We start from the raw sequence: 26,806 nt of genomic DNA on the forward strand, positions 1-26,806 counted from the left end.
TTAATTTAACAGTATGGCTGATAAAATGAGTTTAGAAAATAAATACCTTGACCAAAATTAAAGGCTGAACTGTAAGGACTTTTGATTGACTTAAACTGGACTAAAATGCTTGTAAGTTTTCATCAATTAAAACTAGACTAAAACTATAAAGTTTAACCCATTTATGCCCTGAATTTTCCCAATATTTTCATGCACAAAAATGATGTTAACCTGATCCCATATGAACATGTTCTGCAGGTATTTTCTCCATTTTGTGCTCTCGTGTCTTAAATCCTTGTTTGAACGAGTGGCAACTATTGCTGCCAGTGGACACAGAGCTTGTCTCTACAACTGTGATGGTAAAATGTACAAAAATAACATGGAATTAAATTCTTATAATTTCAAATGAGCTTCCTTCATTGAGACTTTTTCATCACAACAAATGTAACAAAAAAGTATTTTTTTCACCACATAGGTGGCCTGTAGCCTATTATTTGTAGTTGTGAATTTTTTTTAAAAAGCAAACAAATTTTAAGAAAACTTTTTTTAAATCCCTTTTAAAAGGCTTAAAATATGTTTAAAAAATGTATATGGAGTTAAAGTGTTAAAACATTTCTAAAAATAATGTTACCTTAATTAATTTGAAATATTTGTATAATTTAGTGTGTTAAATCTGGCATTTTTGGTCTCAGGCAACAGGATCTGGCTGCAGACCTCTATGGTGGGTCGTTTTGGGCTCTTCTGTGACAGACCTCAACAATGGGGCGAACTCAACAATGGGGCAGGAAGTGATGTAAAATACCCAGCCGGAACCGGGATGATGTACTGAATAACGTTTATCTTCTGCAGGCTGTCAGAGGTTACAGTAAGTGATTGTTTTTCACAACAGAAGAATATAATAAATAAAAATAAAAAATTTACAGAGGGGGATACATTTTATTTTAGCACACCACAAACGCAGAGGGTTAGGGTTAGGCACCTGAGCTCTAAAGGTTAGGGTTGGGGGAAGGGGGACAAAATTAACAATAACACACCAAAAACGAAGGAAAACCCAACCATGGATAGTACGTCACTTTCCGCCCAGCAGTCAAGGTTGCGCTTTTGTCACAGTTGACAAGAGATGCTTCTCAAAGTATCTGCCAGGATACACCTGAGCAAAGAGTTCTAGGATACTATGCTACTATGCTATACCCAGCACAGTATCCTGTAGTCATACTGTATACTTACATGGGTGGATTACTAACTAAACTACTAACAACTAAAATGCAACTAAAACTAGAGGACTGAATTGAAAATAGCTGCTAAATTTAACACTGGCACATGCCCACATTATATGCCAGTGTCTGTTAATAGGACCAATACTGGCTGACACCTATGCTGAGCTAAACGTATGTGCATTTTGTCATTTGTAATAAATGAAGAGCACCCTTCTCTGCCTCTCCAACCAAAACAGCTCTCGCTTCAATTCAGATGAGAAGTGGGGGGAGAGCCAGCGCATACTCCAGTTAGTTTGAATACAAGAGAGCAAAAGACGACAGAAAGGCAGCCACTGGTTACCAAAAAAGGTAAAAAACAAAACAAAAAAAAAAAAAACATATGGGACCACTCTAGTCAAACCTGGAAAAATGCAAAACAGCTTGCAGAGTTTGATGCATGGTTGTCGATGCCACTGGGCAATACTACATACAAGTATGAATCATTTAAAATCCTGAAAGTGATACATGCAATACTGAATATCATAGCCATGTTCAAGCACTACTGATTACTACAGAAATGATGTTGAATTCATGATTGCATTTCTATACTTGGTGAGAAGTCAAAAGCTGCGTTGATTGCTGGCCTTGTGTAATAAATACGTTCAGCTGTATTATCACACTTAGACTCAGATGTCTGAATAAAACAGGCATCCCTGCAGGACTGAATCTTTGTTCTTTGCCTCTTTTCTCCTTCTACTTTAAGCTCTTAAAATCAATGTAGGACCACCAGTGAAAAATTTGGCTCTGTTCATTAGTTTCTGCCCTTGAGCCTCTTTTAAAACCACTTTCAACTTCGTTCCCCCAATCATATTCTCTTCCTGATGGCAAAGAAATCCTAACCTGGCTGCACACTGCCCTGGTACCCCCATCTATATGTATTCCATGCAAATCAGTCAATTTAATCCCCTTGACATGGTGTCAGTGAAGGCCTCTGGGAGCAATCTGGACACACTTTGGCTCTGCTCGGATGCCCATGGAGGAGAGGAGAAGAAGGAGGAGGAAGATGAGGATAGAAGAGGAGAGGTGAGACAGCTCTGGGCTCAGAGGTCCCACATTACAGCCTCAGTTCAATCCACCTGTCCATTTCCTGTCCCAGCATCACACCAGCTTAGTCAAACATAGTGAAATATTAAATATAGCATCTCTTCATCGTTGCTTCACTATTATTGAGGTGTGTGATTCAGTTTGAGTAGAATACATCTGGCCGGATCACTAAAATAGCATCACACTCAATCAGGGCAGCGCACAGTTTCCCAATCAGCACCATCCCTGTTTCCTCTCTCCTGTGAAGTGCTCTTCAAAGCAAGCACGTACAGGCCAGTCGTTCATGAAATTGCACGAAAATGTCGCCTGTGTCTGCATCTCAGAGAGGCTGACAGACAGAGAGACAGAAGCATCCCTGCTCAGGTGAAACCTGTGCAGCATCCCTCCTACCTTTGCACACACAGGTCTCTGACTTTTCTTTGTTTCAAACTGTCTAAGCTGCCTCTTTAGAGGGCTCAGACTCTCCTCGGTTGTATGTTTATATTGGAGCTATTGTGAAAGGTTTTTTTTGTCCACGGTTAGATGTGTGTAAGTACCCGCTGACAGACGCACATCAGCCACCTTTTTGGCCGGGAGCCCAGGCGGGCAGCAGGCGTCTGCATTCCGCTGAAAGCAGTCTCAGAAAAACAAAAAAAGAGACCAAAAAATCCTGCACAAAGGACATCATCAGAAGAGAAACTTAACAGGAAATGCTCCTTTCTGAGGATGCATGTTGAAAGGATAATGGGTGAATGCACTTTAGTTTAAAACGCCAGTTTAGATTGAATGCAGGCTTTAATACTAGCGCCGAAAATGAAAGCAAGTCTCGGAGTTGAGCTGCGTATTTACCTCAGCATATATATTTTTGTGAGGTCCGGCAGTAAAGGTAACGCTGCAGCCTTAAACCGGAGTACCGAGCCTCCTCCTGCCTACCTGTTTACCCCCATGCTATCCAAAAATGTGCACACAGGTACTGTAAAGCCATCTGAGCTCCCAGCCTCCCGGTCAGCCTGCCTCTCCAGCCCAGCTTTGACCGTGATCTTGGCTGGCTACACTGGCAAGGGACATACCGGGTCACCCAAATCTACCTCCAGCATTCCTCCATATCCCCGCTCACACGCTGCTCTTGGCTCAGGGAAATAATTATATGAATTGCATCGGAGCGCGCAATAATCCCCGCGTGCCAAAAACCAGAAAGCCCCCAATAGCTTAAAATACAACTTTTCTTCAGGGCTGATTCGCATCCGCTGACATTATCGCTGCTTTATGCATTGCATGTATAGATGTGTCTGTAGACATGCTGAGAAATATCAGGGTATTCAAGGGTCTCTAACTGCACTGACAGCATGCACAAAAACAGAAAGAGCAAACGCACAGGGAATGTGCTGTACTTACGATTTGAGGGGGTTCTGTACCGCTGTGGCCATTTTGATATAGTATGATAGAATGCAACACTGCAGAGCCCGGTATTGTACATGTAATGTAGCAGCTATTTCAATTTCATTCATTCTCTGGGGCTGCGGCTGGAGCGAGCAGCCAATAGGAGGCGGGAGCGCTCTGTGACAGCTTTGGGGAAGTGTAGTTTTTTACGCATGTCAACATGACACATGCCGAGGCGGAGCGCACTACAAATACCAGCGGGGATGGCGGTGAAAGTGGACCACAGTCCCGCCTCGAACTTGTAAGGGCAAAGCCTCACTAGCCAGTTCCGAATTTATTTCTATATATGTATTTTTTTTTTGAAAACGACTGTTGTTAAAGGACGGTTTTTGCAGAGCTGCTTGTTGTCAAAGGATGCCTGTTTATTCCACGTGACGCTGCCTTATCTGGATGATGATGATAGTAGTGATGATAGACTTGAATCTATTGCCAAAATTTGCAGGGACCAACTGACACCTTTAAAAGCTGATGATCAATATTTTAAAAATAATCTTGCCTTGTCAATTAAATATGAATTGTGTCCCTTTAAGTGGGATCAGCAAGTGGACGAGTGTAGATTTATTACAATATAAGCCAGTTATATGGAGCAACAAGATGGACAAAAAAGTCTCCCCCCAAAATGAGCATGTAATGATACAAAAAGTATTTTTAGTTTGAGAAGAGTTAACTATTAATCACAAGACATCACCCCTCCATAATAAGTTTATACTATCTATTTTAGTTCAAATTAACACAGGTTGTGCCTTCATAACCTTACATTAGTGGTGGCATGCTGATAGACCCATGCTTAATCTTATATTATCTATGCTATAGCCCTGCACTGAGCAGCTTTAATTATTCATTAATCAGGGGCGATGGGTTGGGAGTAGGCCTATAATTGATTCTTTCAGACATTTGTCTCTCATGGTTGAGCTCGGAAAAAAGACTGGGACCCTCTCCAATCTCCTTATTCCCTCCATCTTTATTCCTTACATCCTCAAGTCCTTCCCAACTGCTTTGTTTTGTTGCTTTATCTTGTATGAGATTGTGTTAGACAAAGGCTGATTTCCACCATAACTGTCCCCAACATGAAGGTATTCCTGGATACTTTGTGGAAGGAAGCAAGGAAGTAGGGAAGAAGGGAAGGAAGGATAAATAGAGCTCAGCAAGGACTGTAAGAGCAGCAATACTGGAATTTCTTTCTCTTTGTCATGTTAGCAGCAGTGGCGCCGCTCTGAAGCCATTCAGTGACATGTGATATTTATAGATCTGTGCTAACAAATATTTAATGAACATTAGCAAGCAGCTCTAACATGGCAGCACTGCCATGTTAGAGCTCCACCAGCTAAAAGGAAACTTTGATTCTGTACATATTGCTGTGATTATGCACAACTTACTGTTGAATAAAAAATGCACATTTTCAGTCTTGGAACTAATGTATAATGCATGATATCAGAATGCAATCATTCTCATTATAAATTTAATAAATGCAGGAAAGACATACCTAATTGTTGTCAAAAAGGCATCATCATATCTTATTTTATAGTTTATTATCTTCTGGTTTTGATAAGGTTGCTCAATAGCAGCTTGTGTTGTATTCTACATTTTGACCACACGGTGGTGCTAAAGTTCCAGGCAACTCCTTGACCAAATATATACAATACGTCTTTACGTCATTTAATACGTGCTGCTCGGCTCCTCCTACGGCGCTAGCAGTCCACGCGCTGTTGTTGTCACTGGCTGTCAATCAGCAGTCATGTTGAACTTTCGTTTTCGCCCTCACAAACATGATAAAATGCCAATTAAATGACCAAACATGTCGGAAATAATGTTGAAATCAGGTGAGAGTATATCGAAGAGTCCTATGGAGGCGGAGGAGCGTTCAGGCGGAGTCCGGAGCTTCCTGCTCGTGGATGAACAAGAAAACCTGCAGGTAAAGTTAGCTAACGTTAACTGAGCTAACCTAGCGGCTGCTAACATGTAGCTGCTAGGCTAGGAGAAGTACAAAAACACACTTCTGTGAAAGGCTAGGAAGCAGCTAATGTTACTGATGCTAATAGTCGTTACGTGAGCATTATTAGCTGACAAAACCCCGTGTTATTGTCAGATTACATCGTACAAAGTGAGTTTGTGAGAGATTTATTCCGTCACTTCCTGCTAAGATGTGATATTTCAACTGTTAGATCTAAAACATTTGCTGCCCGGGATTATTACGTTAATGTTAATGTTAGAGTTATGTCTATCTAACAGAATCTCACATTAAAGATCATAAGAGAGCAACAAACTGGTTTCTCACAGGGAAAGTCCCTGATGAGTCATCCAGCACAGCTGACCCACAGGGAGTCAACCTTTACTGTGTTGTTGAACAGAACAAAGTGTGGGTGATTGTGGTTGTTTTGCACTCATTCAAATAGTGATCGATGTATCTACAGTAAATTTTATTCCTGTGATTTTTCCTCTGAGATACTGGCTCGGAAGCCCATTTTGTATTCATTTAATTATTTTTTCTTTTCTTTTTTTTGTATAGGCTGAATTTACATTGTCTCAGAGATGGTACAGCACTGATGACCCACTTCTTTCTTATTTCTAAGTGTTAAGACTCTTTCTAGGGTCAGTCTCTTAATTTGACTCATTGATGCCTGGTATATAATTTACTTTTACTTTATTGCAGACCCATATGGCTGAATCAGCAAACAAACATAAAAAACTCAAAAATAATACAAAGTTTAATAATTTTCAGCAATTAAAACACAAAGACACATTTGTACCATTGTTTTCAGTAACAAGATGAAGGCTTTCTGTCACTGATAGCGGAATGGAAATTATGATTTTATTTTCTGAATCAGCTAATCAATACAATTTGCACGTTTAAGTTCTCAGCATGTTGTGAAATGTGGAGACGTTGGTAACAAATGGGACTAGCACTTGTACATATTGGTGATTTAAAAGAACTTCTAAATGCATCATTCAATGCAGCCTGTAGGTTTTTTTTTACATTATTGCTTTACTGATGTGGTATCTTTTTTTGCAGACATCAGGTATGCCAGTATTTACAAATTGATTTTAGCCCACATGGATATCAATACAAACATTCAAATTCAGTTCACACTTAAAACTTCAGTCCATAAACACACTTTAAAGTGTAAGGAATGATGATGAATAAAGGTAAATGCCATCAGCTGACGTAGGTCCATTGATCCAGCCTTAAACCCCAATAACATTCATTCATACAGCCAATGTTTACAGCTGATACAGGCAGATTTTTATAGCTAAAATATCAGTTGTCATTGTAGGGAGAGATTTTATATCAGCTTATACCAATAATCTAACCTTGCAAAAAAGATGGATACGCCCGTTTCAGTGTGAAGCAAATTCATCTGGCATGTCAGGTTATCAATAATTTACTTTCTAAACCAATATCTTCTGATATTGATATCATGCCAATAATATGTGCCTCCCTACTTAACTATAGTTGCACCACAAGGGAGCAGTATAAAGTAGAATACAGTAAGCGCTAAAAAGCTCTGTTTTAACATTGTCCACGCATGCACATTAGCTTGTGCATTCAATTTTTATGATGCTGAACATCAGGCAGTCATTCCTGTTCTCTCCATACATTACTTACTGTGCAGAAGTTTGGGGAAACACATAAAACAATCACAAATCACTTTTTTTTTGGGGGGGGGGCTTAAAAAGCAGGTGATCATGTTCATGAATAAAGGTGATTATTGAGAACCAATAAACAAATTATTTATAAATATACAGGCTTTTAAATTTTGTGAACTTGTAGATTTGACTGATGTACAAAGCATACAAAAGATGTTACCAGACTGTAGCCAAAGGTTGTCCCAGATCAGAGAATGTCAGTATGAGGGGGAGCTGAATGCTCACAAAAAAGAGCAGAGCTAATGTTAAACCAAGATGTGTTTTAGAGCTTGTCTGTGGAATGGATTAGAAACAGAAATGAAGGAATGTCAAGCACACAGTAGGTTTTAAAAAATATGTAATCAAAAGATTATTGTTAAGTATAGAGCTGTAGTATGATTACATAATGTGGCTGAGACTTTTGATAGACAAAGGGTGTTTAAATGAGGCTGATATATTTAGTTATGTTTATTTAATTGTTTTATATGACTCTAAAGGGAGCTAAATAAAATTAATTTGAAAAGGGTAGGTGAAATAAGCAAAAGCTTCAGCCTACACCTTTTTGGTCCTCTTCTGTTGTTTATTTATGTTGATCATTTTGTGTTAATGTGGAAATAGCATTAAGTAAATGTTTGTTTGTTTATTTGTTTTCAGTTGAACAGTGTAAATGAGTTTGCATGTTTAAAGTGACCAAAATATAATCCAAACTAATAATATGCACAAGATATTTGACTTTTTCCACCACTAAAGGCCTGATTTGAGATAAAGAAAGACAAACACTGCTGCTTTAGATCATCCTTGGCTTATGACACTCTTTTTACTGTCAGATTCAATGTCATACTGCTGGCCATAACTGTATTCTTAGAAAATGCCTGTAAGCCAGCACTGTAAGGAGACAGAGGGATCATGTCATCAGAATACATCAGATGATTAACAAGTCTATCACCCAATATACATTCAGTTTTACAAGCTTTTAGCTGTTCAGAAATCATTCATAAACATTAAACGAGGCAGGTGACAAAATACCACCTTGTTGGACCCCTTTTAGTCACAGAGATGGTTATATGTTGTTGGTTTATATTTTTGTGTTTCTGTTATAGTCAGCTCAAAAAATGTCTTCCTCCAGGTGCGCGATGAGTTTGAGTTTGTGGAGAAACTTGGCTGTGGAGACGTTGCAGGAGTCAAGGTCCTCTCCATCTTCGGCAACACGGGTGATGGCAAGTCCCACACTCTCAACAACATCCTGTTTAACGGTGAGGGGGTGTTCTACACCTCCAAGTCACCCAGCTCCTGTACGGTGGGAGTATGGGCTGCCTATGACGCTACGCTCAGTCTGGTCGCACTGGATACTGAAGGGCTGTTGGGAGCTGCGGCTAATCAGAACCAGAGAATGAGGCTGCTGCTCAAGGTAAGTGATAGTGTGTCACTTTTGTGGCCTGTTGCATCTGCCAAGTTCTGTCTTAAGTTTGGGTGCAAAGTCCCCTTGTAACCCTCTGTTGAAACTCATTAGTTTGTGACTGAAGTTGAGTCATTGTTTGGTTGCACTTTAGGGACATAAAGTTCATCTTAAATAGTAGAGTAACGTTCAAACTAATCCCAGTATTGTTCCAGAAGTTATGTTAACTTTATGTGACCAGTCTGTATCAGTCATTCTGTAAATATAGCATTAGGTACGTTGTTGCCTCCCTTGCTGATTGTCTCTGAACAGATTACCAGCTGAAAATATCTTCTGTTAACCAACATTAATCCGCAGTTAGAAAATAAGATATAGGTAAAATTTAATAATAAGTGTTATAGTTAGGTGATGATCAAATTGTTTACCCCTAATCTAGAGCTGGTTAAAAACAACAGTGAAATAAGAGGTGAAATTCTCTATCAAAAACACTAGTTATTTTAACAGTGCTCTACTTTTGGACAGATTGAATAATCCCTGGAAAATGAGAGCATAAAAAACACAGGATCCCTCAGTGTTAACCTGTCTTTCAAAATGATACACCATAATTTTGTTTTATAAAAGACTTCATACCAACTAGGAGATGGGTGTAAGATTAAATTGAAAGATACACATGTGTCAATACTGTTTTAGCTGGTACAACACCTTTAATTTAAACAGTATTGAAATTTTATTTACAGCATAGCAGCTGTGGCCCAATGCTGATAGCTGGATGTGTTGCAAAAAATATCTTAATTTCAGTTATGTGATTGTTGTAAGAACTGGTGTGCAGATAGATATTGACCATTGGAAGCTTTCAGTCGATTTGATTTAACTTGATTTGATCTTTTTTCCTTATCTCAGACATAACCAAAAAGAAAAGAAAAGTTTATAAATTCCTCAAGAAGCGCAAAAGACTCTTCATAATTAAGAAAACATACATGATGGTCATAAAGGGGCAGGATGACCAAGAAAACTTAACTGGTCCTGCCCTTTCCTTACAATATCCAGTCACTTTATAAAAGTTAAAGTCTGTTTCAGCAGATTGATGTGTCAGCGTATACATCTGTATGAAAAATAACAAAAAATAGTCCCCATATGTTGCTAGATGTACTACTCCAAAGCAGAAATATGTAAATTGGTCTTAATTATTCCAGCCCTTTAATACTTGTATGTTATTTGTGACAGGTTTTGGATTTAATCATACATTTTTATCCCTGTCATTTTATCACAGAAAAATAACAGACAGTGATGATATCTACAGACAGTGCTGCAAGATTCATGCACAGATGCGCAAATATACTTGCTTGTAGGTTTAGTTTGTGTTAAGATACCAGCATAATAAAAAGCATTATGTAAACTTCTGTATACTGCACATTAAAGAGGGGTTCTCAAATTTTTCAGCCTGCGGCCCACAAAGTAAAGATGCCAGAGACGAGGGACCTCCAGGTTGAAGCATAGTTGAAAAAAGTCATGCACATTCAAGAATAGTCATGTGCAGACTTTCATTTAAAGGATTTTCTAAACATTACTTTGATTAGAGTGTAAATCTCACCAGATGACCATGTTAATATTTTACATTTACCTAATTTTATGCATACATTTTTATAGAAGTAGGTGAAATATACCATTTGAAATCATTTGGAAATACTCTTTATTTTTTTGAAGGCATCTGGTAACCCCCTTCCCATGTTTCGCAACCCCCAGATTCAGAGCTTGATTTCTTATAGTCCTCTAGTGAACAGTGGCTTCAGGCAGCCTGAGATGATGATGAATTATACAAATAAGATATATGGTGTTGCAGGAGTTGTGTTAACCCTTACATGCATAGGTGGGGTCAAAAATGACCCCAGCTGTTGTTTTTTGCAATATCTTTGTAATTTAAATTTTTTTTATCATTTAATCTTCCATGTATTCCTCAAATAGGTTGTCTTTGACATGAGGCCATTTGGATTTGTATCTAATTGTTATATTTTTTAAGCAATTGCATTCTTTGTGTCAGTACCACACTTTTCCATACATGGGGTCAAAAATGACCCCAAGCATTTTCTATGGAATTTCAAAGGTTAACCCTAGTAACCTTTGATTTTTATCAACTGTGACTGTCAGGTATACATTTACTGTCAATCCACACATCTAATTCCATAAAACCATGATTTTCAAAGGTAAAAAAATAAAATTTAAAATCAAGGTTTATAGTGGTCAAAATGTTAAATTAAATTTGAAATCATGAGTTTAAAAATGTAAGATAAAATTTTAAATCATGAGTCTAATGGGTAAAATATAGGATTAAAAGTGAAAGTAAGGTTTTAAAGGTCAACATATGACTTAATATTTAAAATTGAGACTCTATAAGCTCAAAATATGACATAAAAACTTAAAATTATGAGTTAAAAAAGTCCAAATTTGAGATAAAATTCAAAATCATGAATTGAAAAGGTCAAAATATGACTTAATATTTAAAGTTGTGAAATTTAAAGGTCAATAGAAATTTAAAAGAAATTTTAAGGTCCTCAGGGCCACAATTCTCGTGGTTTGTTTAATACACCGGTTGTGAAATTTAAAGGTCAATAAACATTATACATATTACTATAACATTGTACAATAACATCACTATATTGAATTTACCTTCGGGGATAAATAAAGTTCTTGTATTGTATTGTATTGTATTGTATAACTGTAACTGCCCTTGAATTTTACAGCTCTGTTCTAGTGTCAGCCTCGAGTTAATGACATTTATGGACCTTGTTCTGATCAGTGAAAAAGATTTAGTTAACAATAACATGCATCATTTGTGGTTAAACAGTTTGAAATACCTCTTAACATCTCATCATTTCCTGTAGTTTATGAAAATGATTGAATAATGTAGTATTAAAATCAAATCTTTGTAAAAGGCAGACTTACTTTTATTACTAGTCATTCTCGTGTTGGGATCATTTTTGGATGTTTACCTTTTTTTTACCTTTCTCAAAGCTGTTTTGTGATAAAATGTTGATAAAAGTGATAATTGAACATGTCAAACATGAAATAATTCTTTTGTTGACCTAAATGTATAATAAAAATAATCATCTTTAACCAAAATGAAAGAAATTTCTGAATTTTACAGCATAAAACGTTCATTCATTCTAATTGGGGTTATTTTTGACCCCACTCATGAAAGAGTGTAGGTATTGGTAGGTCATGCATCTAAGGGTTAAGAAATCTTATATATAAATTTATCTGATACATGTCACTGTTATCAAGACATTGATATAGATTCTGGTTTTAAGTCTGAACTAGATTTTGTAGTTTTTCATACATCAAATTTGTATTGTAAAAATTACTTTTATTATGCCTTTATAAAAACTTGTAGCCTATGTATTGTGGTGTCCTTTTTTTGCTTTGTTATTGTTGGCGTTTTTTAAATTTTTTTATCTGGGCCTAAAAATCTGTAATAAATCCCCAAAAACTGAGCTACACATGCTTTTAAAGACACACTTTCCAGATTGTTTTTTAGCTATTTATTCACCTCAAGAATACAGTTTGCAGGATTCCTCATACATACATAAAAACTCTCTGAGAGAAGTAATTCTTAAGGAAGTGCTGTAAATAGTGTACATAGAAAACGTCTCACTTCCTGCTTTTAAAGCTTTTTCTGAAAGATTTTACAGCTTTTGAAAAAGGAAACATTTAAACAGCATGTCAATAACTCTTAGAGTACAAGGTGCGTTCAAGATGTGCTTTGATTCATGTAAAACTGTCTGAATGTAGAGTTCTCATGATAAAGCTGTCGATACCACATTAATGTCATTGCAGTGTTAATTGTTTCCCTATCATTACATCTACACAAAAGCTCAGTTGCTTCCTTTGACTAAACTCTGAACATGTCCATCCCTGTCTTTTCCAGGTGTTGGCGGTGTCAGATGTAGTTGTCTATCGCACACGGGCAGAACGCCTCCACAATGACATGTTCCTGTTCCTGAGCAGTGCGTCAGGAGCCTACCTGAAGCACTTCACCCCTGAGCTCAGGGCTCTCTCCAGCCGCTGTGGACTGGATGTACCGCTGTCTTCTCTTGGGCCAGCAGTTATCATCTTTCAGGAGACAACACACACCCAGTTACTCGGTCATGGTAGGGGAGAAAGTGTTCTTACTGGCATGCATTTAGTGTAAATAAACAATATGAACACTCAGGTGTTTTTTTTTTATCAAGGTGCATTTGGATTCATCAGCTGTCCGACTAAAATTGTTTTGGTTATCTTTCCTCTGTAGACTCAAAGGGGCCTGGCCATGCCGACACGCTGCTCCAGAAGCGTTTTCATGACCTGGGCTTGGGGACAGAGGCATTCAGTTCTGTACAGTATGTGGGCACGCAGACAATTACACCTCCCACTGATTACAGCAGGCTGCTGGAGGCCGTAAGGCAGCAAGTAAAGAACACTCACACCCGCTCCCCAAGGCAGCCTGGGATAGTGTTTCACGCTTTGGAAGTAAGTGTTGAACCAATACCATCTCTGATAGACACTAAAGAAAGCTTTGTTTGAACCTACTCATCAGTCTGATCTCATATTTTCCTTGATCCCATCATCTCTCTTTTATGTTTTTTGCTTAGGCCCTAAGTGATCGTTTCTGTGGGGAACTGTCAGACGACAAGATGACCCTGTATTCTTTCTTCCCAGATGAGTACTTCACCTGCTCTGCTGTCTGCCTCAGCTGCAAGTAAGTCCATACAGACATTTCTGAATAGGTACTCAATCTTTTTTTTCTCCAGTGTTCCCTCCTGTAGTATTCAATTTGGTCCGAAATTCAAGGCAAAATCTATAAGTTAATTACTGAGACGTCTGTTCAATGTGAAATCTGCCTCTATGCGTCAAACCTCTGCATCAGCAGGTTCAGGGATCTGCACAAGAAAACCTTTCCTTTAGCAAATTTCACATATAGTTCACAAAATTAAATGGTATAATCTCATAACCAATGCTATTTGTATTAAGCCTTATTTGACAAGAAAGCCTCTTAAAATAATGTCCTCTTTCTTTTGAATCTTTAATTTCTTAAACTTTATCTGTATGTTACATTTTGATGGACTGCAGCAAAGCCAGGGACTTGGCCTTTAAAGGCAAAAGTCTCACAAACTTAGTGTATGATGTAGCATCATTGTTGTTCCAGTTTTCCACCAGCCCCTCTTTTCTAAAACAGATGGACACCATCTCTTGTCAGCTTTCTGAGCTCCAAACTCCAAAAACAATTGGTGCATTTCCACTCTGTGGTACCAGCTTAACTTGTCTCAACCCAACTCGTTTTTTAGGGCTGACTCCCTTCATTCAAGTGGTCAGATAGTTCATATGCTCTCATCCAACCAAGATTCTCGTTCGTCGGTTGCTCGCGCATGCAGGAGGCACACAAAGTGATGCAAAAACATATCATGTTCTGGGTGTTTCACAGCGGTTACGCTGTAAATAACTTGAGAAACAACATATCTTAAACTCAACATAAAGACGTAGAATGTTTGTATTGAAGTAGCACGGCTGAGTGTCTCTAAACTATCCTCCATCAGAGCCCCAATTCTCATGGTTTGTTTAATACACCGGTCAGTTAATACAAAGTATTGTCTATTTATCATCAGATTAAATTGTTCACGGGCTGTGTCGATGGTCGAGTGTTTTAAGGCGCACCCCATGTACGCCAAAAAGCCCCAGACCAAGAACCAGGTACATTATTATCTCTCTGTTTTCTGTGGTTGTTGGGTTAAAAGTCATGACAGTTGCAGACTGCTGCTCCATGCTGATTCCACCTACATCGAAGAGGTCGGTAAATGTTTATACTGTTATTGAAATGTCAGTGCTTGGTACCAAAACATGGTGGAGTCAAGCTGCTACCTCTTAGGGAAATGCACCATAAGCTGATAGGCATGACTTTGGAAGCAATCAGTTAATCTCTTACTTGCGCTCACCATGTATTAATATTATAAGGAGACTTCTACTGAGGTGAGCGTAGCAAGGCTAAGTGTCTTTAAAAGCTCTTATTACCTGATGGAATTGTCAAAAAAGAAAGATTCTGTCCCTAATCCATACACTGTAGACATGGTTCAGACTTTAGGAAACCTAACCACTTGTCTCAGACAGTCTGTTATATTGGTTTGAAAGTTTGGTCGTCTGTTTGCCTCCAGCATTCGCTGTAAAAATGGAATGAACCATCTGAGAGACAGAGTCCCCCACATGGCAGATGGACTCTGCCAGTATGCTCACCAGTACAACAACAAAGTCCTGATCTGTAAGGTAAGACTCTTCACATCAGCTGTTTCTACTTGTACAGGTAAACTGTCCTGGGACTTTGCTAAAGCACCAGCTACTAGTCACTGTATTGCAGCTGGCTGTTTTTCCTTTGTTGACTTGTAAAAAGGGAATTTGACCACACAAACATGTGACTGAGTTTGCATGTACATTCAGAGGCATAGCCTGAACTGAATATTTTATAGCCATGAGAAAGATGTCCATCTGCTTCTCTCTACCCCACCTTTCATGCAAGTGTGGGTATGCAGGAGCACTCAGTGGAGAGGAGACTTTAGTGGTCAAGATAGATAGATAGATAGATAGATTGATAGATGGATAGATCAATAGATAGATAAAGATAGATTAATGGATCAATCAGTTGATCGATAGATACTTTATTTATCCTGAAGGAAATTCAAGTTTCAGCTGTTCCATTATACACGTAACAAGGACAGTAAAAAAACAATAAGATCTTAAACCAGAGAAAACAGCTCTGTGGTTCAGTTGTGCAGAAAGTAGGCAGAAAAGTATAAAAGAAAAAGATATATGCATATGTACAAGGACAGTGTGTAACCTTTTTGGGCCAATAAAATAAAAATAGCTAACAAACAAGCTAACAGCTAACAATAGCTAGAAAAGTACAAACACTGTACATCTTACTGAACAGATATGGTCATTGTCATAACCATTTTATGGGCTACCTTTGAAATACTGGTAAACATGTTGACAGCAAAGTAACACCTTAATTTTGTGAGTGTTCCTCAGCAAAATGTAAAAGCTCTGACATACAGCAAGACACATCTCAGGGCCCATTACTGACTAAATGTCTATTGATAATTAAAGATTTAAGACAAGGAAGCTAAACCTGTGTCTGAGGCTGAAAGAGAATAAGGCACAAATATTTTGCAGTCAAATTATTCAAGGTCATTTACGCTGTCTTGTTATTATTACAGTGTATCAACTTAATAAAGTACCATGGTCATTAAAGAAATGTAAGGGTTTTTTTTTGCAACATTATTGTAAAACCCGTCTCATAAGAATTTGTAATTGTATATTTTATGTTTGGCTGTAAGGCAAGGTTTATGAAACTTTAAAAGTCTTTAATTGTTTAAAGAAATAAACAGAAATCTCCCATGAAATTTTTCTTCAACATTAAAGCTCTTAGTTTTAAAATAACTTTGTGAAAAATAGATCATATCTTAAACTTTGAGCTTTATGGATAAGGAAGATGATTTTTTTAAATTATGATTTAATTACTTTGTTTACCTTTTACATAATTGAATTCCCACCACAATCTTTTGTACCTTGCTTTGTTAAATGGACCATGCAATTTCTGTAACCTCTGGGATACCTACAGCTGCAGATAAACAATATGGAAAAAAATCATACCAAGACTTTGTTATGGCTAAATCATGATCTTGGTTTTATCACAGTTATCATTCATTTTGTTTTCGTAGGGAAATGCACCATAGGATGATAGGCATAACCAGGACTGGATGTAACTAATAATTACATTTACTCAAGTTACTGTAATTGAGTAGCTTTTTGTGTACTTTTACTTTTTTGAGTAGTTTTTAAAATCACTACTTTTACTGAATGTTTTTGGGGTAGTATCGTACTTGATTACATTTCAAAAAGCTTGAAGTACTGAGTACAAAATAAACACTAAAAGCCAAAATGAGGCAGACTAAGCTTTCTGCCAACAGCACAAGAATGGCTGCAAGTTTGACTTCCACTACACATGACAGTCAATTTCAAAAAGCGAGAGATGATCCCACATTTCATCCTGTTGTCTCTCACTTTAGCTCAAGTCATGCCTTATGATCAGCAAACTTGTTGGAGACCTGTATTTTCTTAATATTGCATGTAAAAAAAAGATCATGTGGCTACTTAGTACTCAATACTCTTGAGTAATTTTTATGACTTACTTTTTGCTTTGAGTTGAGTAGATCTGTAAAGCAGTACTTTTACTTCTACTTAAGTACATGTTGACAAAAGTAACTTTACTTTTACTTGAGTCTAATAGTCAGGTATAGAGGTGGGAAACTTTAGGCACCTCACGATTCAATTCAATTACGATTCATAGGGCAACGATTATTGATGCATTTTGATGCACTTGTTTTTTAAACATTTCTGTTGTTCTCACTGTGTCACACATAATAAAAACATTACATTTGTGTTAAGAAAAAAGATACATTGAATTTCCACTATCCCCTAATAGATGTGTGTAAACTGGAAAGGTATAATTGCACAGAACCACAGGTCGCAGAATCCTTTCCTTGTAACATGTCTGAAATTACAAACATAAAAATTTCCTTTTTTTAGACTTATTTGTAAGTTACTGACCAGAACAACCAAACTTGTTTCCACTGACAAAGCCTGCAGATGTGCAAATCCTGAATTTACAAGTCAAGTCTATCTAATTTTTATACTTTGTCTTCAGCAACAACCTGTTGGTCAGTGCATTAAATGATTCAATGTTAGCATTTCATAGCTGGCATCATCAGGTAAGAGGAGTGTGGAGCTCTTCTGCCAAAATACTATTAATAATAGTAATATTATTAATGTCCTTGTAGGTATTTTTGAATCTATTTTAGTGTGATGAATAGTGGCATTAAAATTAGCCAGAAATCAACAAGTTGAGGATTTTTTCTAGAGCATGGTTAATCAGGTAATATGACCAGTACAGTCTAGACTTGCTGTTGGCAGAGTGTCCTCAGCTTGTCATGAATTGGTGTTATCAAATAAAGATTTTCTGATTAATTGAAGGTGAACATCAAAGGTACATTTTGTCACTTGTTTTGTAAAGTAAGCCTCTTCTGAAGCAGTTGATCTTGAATTTTATTTTTTTATTTTTTATTTTATTGGTTTATTTGGCAGGCACAGATGCAGTAAACAGAGAACTGAACAACAGTTTTCCATGTACTACATCACAGCATTTGTAGCTAATGCTAATTTCCAATGCCTGTCCCTGAGAGAGAATCATATAAAACATACAGAAAGCACAAGTACATACATCATTCTATGCGCTACATTCAGTGTAGTCCATATATTCAAGACTTGCATGTGTACAATATATATCTTGTGTAAAGATCTATATTCACAGATGTACAAGCTTACATTTGAAAATGATGAAGAAAAAATCAAGTAGCTAAAATGGTGCACAATGGTAACTCAACAACAAAAGAAATCAACAAAAAGATATTAAAGTGACTGAAACGCCTTTTTTGTGGGTCAACTGTCTGCAGCAACTGGACTGACTCACAGAGTGAGTTAAAGAAAGAGACAGAGAGACAGGATGGATAAAGACAAACAAACAGACCATACCTGTGCTCTTTATTTAATGTCTACAGAGGTGCTATGAAGGGGGCAGAGAGGTGATTGTTGTGCCCAAGACTTCAGCTTCCTCCGACAACCCCTGGTTTGGATTGGCCAAGTACGCCTGGTCAGGGTAGGTTGACACAAACACAGATCCATCCTTTCACTCCCTTTTTTCTGTCTTCTCATGTTGTCTTTCTATCTCTCTTTCAGCTATGTGTTGGAGTGTGCTAGCTGTGGTGTAATCTACCGCAGCAGACAGTACTGGATGGGAAACCAGGACCCTGAGAGCAGCGTGGTCCGATCTGAGGTCAAGCATGTCTGGGAGGGGGTGAGTGTTCCATCATTGTACTCTTTTAGTCCTTTGAAAAAATAGAGAAATGACATTAACACTCGGACATCTAATTGATGAGTTGTTTATTAGCCTTGTTAACCAGATGATTTAATGCTGTTTCCAAGCACCATAATGGAGTTGGGTTTTTTTTAAGAGTTCTTCCATTCCTGTTTCAGTTGTAGGTCTTTGTAGTTGCATCACAGTGTGTATGCAAACGTTTTGAGTCTTAATAGTGACATAGTATCATCCCCTTATTCTTCACACCTATATCACATGTGCACCTTTTGTGTAAGAACCAAACAGCTTCAGCTCAAGTTAACAGTAACCTGATAATGAAAACTAAGTGGGGCATGTATGTAAGCTTCTGCTTTACTGTATGCCTAAATTTAAAAGGCTGCCACAGCCTTAATTCTCAGAAGCACAGCTGGTATTCAAGCAAGTTTGACATGAGATTTGCACCAATTTTGTTTGCACCTTTCAAGGCTGGCAGCCACATGTCAACTGTTCTTAAATGGCCATCTGATTGTTGTTTTTCAAATATGTTTATATGAATATTGATAAACATCTGCTACTGACATTGGTTTGTGACAGTGTTCATTTTATAGAATACATCTATGATTTCTTTTTGTTTTTTGTCAATTACCTTTTGTCCATGAGGAATATTAGACTCGGGGCCAATCCAATTTCTTCCCCTAAGCTCTTATCTTAGCTGTTCCCCTTGGTTTTGCGTATTCATGTCAGGTGAAAGGGTATCCCAACTTTCTTTTGAATTATCAGCTAGGGATAAGGGCCAAGGGATACATAGCCCTTGAAAATTTGTCAGATCATACTCAAAACCAAGGGGTATGATAAATTTTTTACCATGCACTGCAGTCACTTCTGAAATGGTGCAATGGACTTTGAAGGATGTGCATAAATATATGTATTTTTGGCATTTATAATTGAATACAGTATGACAGTTGTGTTTTTTTCATATATTCAATCTTTGTGCATGGTTTTGCATTTGCAAATCATCCTCACAGTTAATGATGGTAATGATGTTGGAAACCTTGCACACAGATTTGCAGAGAACTTTTATAAAATAAAATATAGCTACATAAGACACTACATTAGAATACCTTTAGATGAAAAAAAATGAGACTAATAATTAGACTTCATGTGCAAAGCCAGGCTCAGGTTAAAGTTATAGCTATTGGTTTAGCATTTGAATGTTTTTAGGGGGATTACACTCATAAAACTATTTTGCTTTTTGTTAAAATAGTTTTGAGATTGGTTCTTTGTGGTTGTGTTGCAGATAGTAATAGAGGTTACTCGTAATTCCTCTGGAAGTAAAAACAACCACTTGATAACTTTTCCACAGTCCTACTCTTTTATGTTCTCTCTCTCTTGAGCCAAAAGAATTCACAATGTCAGAGTTGCTGTTGTCGCACACCACACAATCTTTGTATGCCACATTTCCTGGCTCATCTCTTCTGCTTCATTCATCCTGCCAGTGAGTGTCAGTCACTGTCAAGTTGTAGCCAGTTACTTGTGGGAACATGTTTGATAGCTCGAGATTTGTCTGATTTTCCCCTGTATCTAAGGCTTTAACTGGTTGGTCCCACATTGCATGCTGATTGAGCACATGGCTGATGTAAATTAAAAGCATGTCTGCTAAATTCATCACCTTTCAAGCATTCTTTGTGGTGAGTTAATTGGGCAAAAAAAATGTCATTAAATTTTGAACGAGCCACAGTCCTTTGACAATCCAGGCAAACTTCTTATTCAAAGACATTTCAAGCAATAACTGACTTTTCTTTTAATAGGTAACAATCGCTGCCAATGCAGCAAGCTAATGTTATCTAAGAGATCTTTATCTGAAGAATTCTGACCGTAATTTTTATTATGAGAAATATGGCAACTATTTTTCACTAAATGGAAGCAATCAAACTCTTATTTCTCTGATCTAGAGGTGAATGTGGCTTTTATAAAATGAAATGAGATATAATTTCAATTTTGATAAATGCAACAAGTAAAACATCCATATCATCCAGTGTGGTTAACAGTAAGCTAAAATACAGATTCCTTTTGAGTTTTTCCCAACTTCATTGACACCATACAGATTCAATTACTGAATTTCAGCCAATGTTGTTTAAAAACTAGTCTGTCAGTGTGTCTATATTAGAAGAATTAAATTTGTTGACTATAAAACCAGTTCACCTTACTCAGATTCTCTGTTTTTTTACTTTTTCTCCTGCTTTTTCCCCTCAGTCGGACACCTTTTTGACCACCCATCAGAATGCTGCCCAGAGAGTCCTGGATGGGATGAACTACGTGATCCAGTCGGTGTCTGAGTACAGCACAGGTCCCACCAAAGCTGTCACTGCCTGGCTCACTGACCAGGTGGCGCCACCGTACTGGAGACCCAACACAGAGATTGCTGTGAGTTAAACGACCAAAGAAAAAAAACACCAAAAATTAGAACATTTTACAGCAAAAATACACAGAAGAAATCTTCCCTTCATGATTTCGCCTGGTCTGACCCAAGTCCTTCCCTCCTCCCTCCTCTCAGGCCTGCCATGGCTGTCAGAAAATGTTTGAGGAGGCAGAGAGGAAACACCACTGTCGATCATGTGGTGAGGGTTTCTGCCATCCGTGCTCCAGCCACAGGATGCCCGTACCAGAACGAGGGTGGGGTAGTGGACCTGTTAGGGTTTGTAAGGCCTGCTACAGACAGGGAGGACCAGCTGACACCAACAGCCAGGGTAAGAAACTGGTAAAGTATAGGCCTTACAGATCACAACAGAGAACATAATAGGGTATCTGTCTTAAAAAGGCAGAATGAGTTATGGCCAGCAAATAAGTCAGGGTTTAAGAAATATTTACCTATTTTTAAGTAAGACAGTATTGCTCATGCTAATATGGTTTATGTGGAAACTGGGGGGGGGTGTACCTGACAATATGCCTGTTTTGGCCTACATGGGAGATTGCTGCATGATAGCTGCAGTCATACAAACCAGGTGAGTTTTTCGACAGAAACACCACATCAGGGTTTTTAATTAGAAGCAACAAGAAGTGTAACCATACTTAGTTTATCTTTAAGGTATTTTACTGATGTGGACTTGAATATCTGCCAAAACAAGATAAATATGGCTCCCTTGAGGCATATCTGCCCCAGAGGCATGCACAATGACAGTAGGAGAAGGCTTGACTTGTCAACATGAGCATAAAAATGAAAATCAAGCCATGACGAAGCAGCTGCCATGCACCCAGCCAGAAACAGCTGTTGTGCACAATAAAAATGATTGTTCACAATAAGAAACACTAACTATGAATTTATATATTTGATTGATTCGGTGTATTGAAGAATCTTTGTGAAATAAATTTGTAAAAATATCACAGCAACAAAAACATAGAAATTATAGACACGCTGTGGTGGGTAATTTTTTTTAATATTGACAACAATTGCAGGCTAACTCAAAGAAAATAAGAGGTCAAAGATACTGACGTCTTTTGTTTTAAAATTGACTTGTCTTCCATGGTGCTTTTGTGTTCAGTTTCTTTTTGTCTCATCATTTACCCATGTCTTACTGTTTAGTGTGTAAGGTGGAGCCTCGAGGTCTGATAGCCCGCAGGGTGACTGAGGTGGCCCAGTACACAGTGGACATGGTCAGCACAGCCGTGGACTACCCACTCTGTGAGTGAAGCGACATCTTATCACTACACTTCATGAAAGTCCAAAGTGGCTTGTCCCCAGGTTGAAAGGTTTTTGATGGAGCGATTGGTTGATTCATCTATTGATCTCTAAACATAGAACAGAATTCTAGGTTTTCAGTTTCATAATGTGAAAACATGATTTGACCTGCTGTGTCATCAACTACAGCTGAACTTGTCCATGAAAAATAAACTAAAAAAATTTTTAAGTGTGTTTTTAGGACTTAAGTTTAAGGACTACAACTTTAATTTATCTGTATCTAGTGTTACGGGCTAAATCTAGCCAGAAGCCAAAGCCCTAACATCCAGTGTGTTAAAGAAAAGGGATGGAAAGAAAACAGGACTGGTTTTCAGTGTTGGAAATTCAGGCTGGGTGAGCTCCATGGTCGTCCGGGCCTCCGGCCTAGTTCACTCTTGAAGTGTTGCATTATCAGGAAGCCCAAGATTCAGTTCAGTTTTAGTTTGGTTGAGATATAACTCAAAAACAATCCCTAGGTTCATTCAGGTCCGTGGGATTTGGTTTGCTATAGGGTCCGAGTTGGGGTCTTCTAATTCTCTCAGTGGCAGCGTTCCCCACTACCTGAGCCTTGTGACGTCATTTAAAGGTGACACAGTTGCTGCTTCGCGTGGACTGCTGTCATGGTGCATTCAAGACTGTCTGACATTCCCACATAGCTTCACTCAATGTTAATTTCCCACATGAAAACCAGTCCCAAAAAATGTACAAAGAAAAAGAAAGGAAAAGAGGAGGAACTTTTTCTAATATGCTTATCATTCCTAACACAAGCTAAAATGATTTTTTTTAATACTGGCACATTGTGCACCTTCAAAAATCCAACATTATTTATCCCCACACTGATGTATTAGTTCTCCTGCAAGAAAACTTCAAAATCAATAAGTATCAGCTGGTCCAGGACCTTTAAATTCATCAGAGGTATTTCATGGCTGTTTGGAAAATGACCCATTAATGAAGCTGTCAGTGAAGTTGATATTTTTTTTAGTGTAGCAGATCCTTGGGCCTACAGGTGGTTATTTCAGTGGGTCCCCTTCAGTGTTAATTTCATAAAAAAAAAAAAAAAACTAGGACAGGAAATTTTCATTAACAACCTTTTTTCAACAAGGAAGATGGGACAAGTACGGGCTGAAAATAGATTACTGATGATAAAACGTAAAAGTAAATTACTTTTGTTACATAGACGAGACTAAAATGTACATGCCAGACTGATGGAAATCCAGATTGTGTGATATTTCTCCTCTGTGAGTCTAACCTGCTGTCTGTCATATCAACCAGAAGAGAGAGAGAGCAGGAGGATGCCTGGATGTATGAAACAGCGTGACAGGGAGAGGAACAGATAGGTTGATTAAACCCTTTGGTCTTCTCTGTATTCTAGTGGCATTCTTTACAAGAAATTCAACTAAAATGCAGTCAGCCTACCTTTGAATCATTGAAAAACTCCATCAGCTGTTTAGTAGCATAGACACCAAATATTAGCTTCTGTTGCTGCTGCGCAGTAATCCTCCTCATTCATGTGCTGAGTAGTAGTGATAAAAAAAACTCCAAAACCTTGTTCTAGGTCGCGCTAGTTAAAAATATTAATCCAAAGTTGAAATCCATGTCAAAATTGGCGAGGCAAATGCAAATTAGCAAGCCACAGGAGGCAACATACACTGCATTATGATGTGTTTAAAGATGGTTAGACTTCTGACAATTCAAGGAGAATAAAGTTAAAATCTTATTATGATGTTTTCAAAGTCACACAGAGAAAACTGAGTTTTAGTTTTTGGTGAGAAATCTGAATAAATGTGGTCCTTTAAAGGAGAAAGTGATATTGAATAGATACAAAGCATGAGTTCAGTTAAAAACATATTGTCTCATTTTTCCACCCTTCTTATTAATAGGGCAGTGTTGCAGGCCTCATATCAGAATTTGCTTAGGGCTTTACTTTGGCTAGGGGCAGCCCTGTTTTAAACACTGTTCCCAAAAATCAAGATTGGGTAATAATAAACCCCCACCTCTTTACCTCTCTCTCCCCTTCCCTCAGTCACTGTTTGTGATAGTAGTGACTTTTTACTCTGTTTCCATTCATCTGTGATCATCAACTGTTTCTTCCCTCTGCAGGTTTTGTGAAAGATGTGGCAAGGCCCGACTACTGGGTACCAGACCAGGACATCACACAGTGCCACCAGTGCTCTAAAACCTTCACTGCAGCCATGTCCAAACACCACTGCAGGGCCTGTGGACAGGGGGTGTGTGGCCCCTGCTCCACGCATATCAGACCTGTCCCCTCCCGAGGCTGGGACCACCCTGTGAGAGTGTGTGATGGCTGCCATGCCCGCACGGACAATCTGTGAGAAGTTCTCCCTGATTTAAACAAGAAAAAAACTCTCCAAGTGCACTCAGTCTTCCTCAGATAATTGAGAAAAACACTGTGAATCCTGGCCATACTGAGACAGTGGAACAAAGAGGATTAATTATTCAGATCTGAACTGCAGAGCTGGATCCACTGTGAGGTTTTGAAGGTTTTGAAGATTAAGATGGTCACCACCTGCTGCTTTATCAGTGCAGTCCCTGTCATCTGCCTTCTTTGACTAACAACAGGAAAGCTGGAGGTTTGATTTCAGCTGACATGAAGACATTTTTTAAACATTATAAAAGTGCAGACATAGGACTCCTCTCAACTCTTGTCATAACAGCTTTTAATCTGAAGTGCACCCAAGTGAAGTCTTCCTTTCGCTGCCCTGCATTACGCTGCCATTTCTCAGTTTGAACAGTTTGTCACTACAAAATAAGAGGCTAATAAGTACACAGATGCACAGTGAAAAGCAGGAGATTATAACATTTAGAGGACTTTTAAATCGCTTTAATCTTAATCATTAAATCCTTCACCATTAATAAGTGACGTCTGATTCCTGCTTGTCTTTGCTGTGACTCAGCTGTTGCGTGTGCTGCGGATGTATGGAGCAAGCCTTTCAGATCATAAATAACTTACAGGTACAACAATAAAAGGATAAAAGGGCAGTGTAGTGGGTGTAAGCCCAAAAATACTAAACACCCTACACTGTACTGTGTCAGAACAGCCCTCAGAAAAACAGATAATGTTTGAGGTTTCTTTGTTCTTGTCAGTCTCCTCCTCTGGGATGTAAAAAATTATTGACAGATGGGAGAACATAAATCAGTTCAGACAGAAATTTACTTTAGCCTGTGCCTGTATTACTCTTGGCAGAAAGATGAACAAACACAAGCTTCAGTGTGCCTTTATGAAATCTTGACTCCTATTATTGTAGCTGCTACGATTCGCTTTTGGGGATTCCTCCATCTGTACTAGGAGAAAGACAATTATTTGTGCCTAATTACAGAGCAGGGTATCTTACAGCCTCTAAAATAGCTTCAACAGTTTTATTTACAATGTGGAGAAATGGATAGTGTAAGAAATTGTGTAGCACAACAGAATATAGACATTCCAGTGTATGAACATACAGTACGCGTGTAATAAAGTAGAAACACCTGCTGCCGTTATAACAGAAAGTGGGTTATTTCTTAAGCTAATGCTTCAGACGTCTTCATACATATGAAAATGCACCTGCACTAGACTCGACTTTAAAGATGTTTCAGTATTTAAAAGATGCTGAAATCGACCCCCCAGTAAAGTGCACGGTATATCAATGAAAACAGACTTTATGCAAAGCAAACTGGATGCATTTATGCTGTTTTTCTGCTGTCTAGGAATAATCAATTTTATCTTAGTGATGTTTTTTCATTAAAATCTAGCAAATGACAATCTGTTTTTGTTTCTTGCATAAATCAGGCTAAATCCACCTACTTAGGATCACAAGTGCTTCATTTGCAGAAGAAAGCATTGAATGTTAAAGTAAAAGTGAACAGATGGAAACAGAGAGAAATCAGCCAAAATAAATGTGATGATAGAAATCATATCCTGACAGTTCTCAGATTGTGAGGCTGTAATCAGCTGATACTGATCCATGCATCTTAAGTAATCTTATTTAAATTCTTTCATTGTGGAGACTTGTACTTCCCTGAGATTTTTATGATGAGACTTCCCTGACAGCAAATGTTGAATGGGTATGTTTGGATCGAAGTAGCAGTCAGTGTGCTTATCTTTTATTTGTCCTAATCAATAGTACATGTCTTGCTTCATCTAAACTGTTGGATGTCAGAGTAAAAGAGATAAATCTGTTCAGAATTTGGCATTAATGTTTTGTAATAAATTGTTGTGTTTCACACTGCTCCAACTTTTAACTATAAAAGCTTTTATTACCATCAGTGTCCCATTCTTATGAGTTCTGGCTGTACATGGGGACGATGTTATGTGCAAAAGTATCACACTTTTATGCAAGAGATTTATAATGAATATGTTAATAGCAGCTTTCTTTTGTGTTTTCAATAGCTGGGAATAATCTGTTAATTTTGTTAAGAATTAGAAATTTACAGAAGACTTACCA

At 37.9% G+C, this 26,806-nt stretch overlaps 2 protein-coding genes across 2 annotated transcripts in view; one reads left to right on the forward strand and one right to left on the reverse strand.

Moving 5' to 3' along the window:
* Positions 1-3,766, reverse strand: part of dpf1 (D4, zinc and double PHD fingers family 1) — a 106,373-nt gene extending 102,607 nt beyond the window's left edge. Inside the window, exon 1 of the mRNA XM_041810240.1 lies at positions 3,654-3,766. Within this exon, the coding sequence (XP_041666174.1) occupies positions 3,654-3,766 (113 nt within the window). The remainder of the gene's footprint in view (positions 1-3,653) is intronic.
* A 1,634-nt stretch (positions 3,767-5,400) lies between these two features.
* si:ch211-11n16.2 (zinc finger FYVE domain-containing protein 1) lies at positions 5,401-26,590 on the forward strand. The gene is made up of 12 exons (XM_041808165.1): positions 5,401-5,610; positions 8,449-8,730; positions 12,641-12,863; positions 13,004-13,221; positions 13,344-13,450; positions 14,898-15,006; positions 18,354-18,451; positions 18,532-18,649; positions 20,903-21,073; positions 21,204-21,396; positions 22,230-22,328; positions 24,465-26,590. Exons 1-12 carry the CDS (start codon positions 5,494-5,496, stop codon positions 24,695-24,697), a joined length of 1,968 nt encoding a protein of 655 aa, XP_041664099.1. The 5' UTR covers positions 5,401-5,493; the 3' UTR covers positions 24,698-26,590.
* The last annotated feature ends 216 nt before the right edge of the window (positions 26,591-26,806 follow it).

The sequence above is a fragment of the Cheilinus undulatus genome, linkage group 2, assembly GCF_018320785.1.
Source record: "Cheilinus undulatus linkage group 2, ASM1832078v1, whole genome shotgun sequence".
Classification (NCBI taxonomy): Eukaryota; Metazoa; Chordata; class Actinopteri; order Labriformes; family Labridae; genus Cheilinus; species Cheilinus undulatus.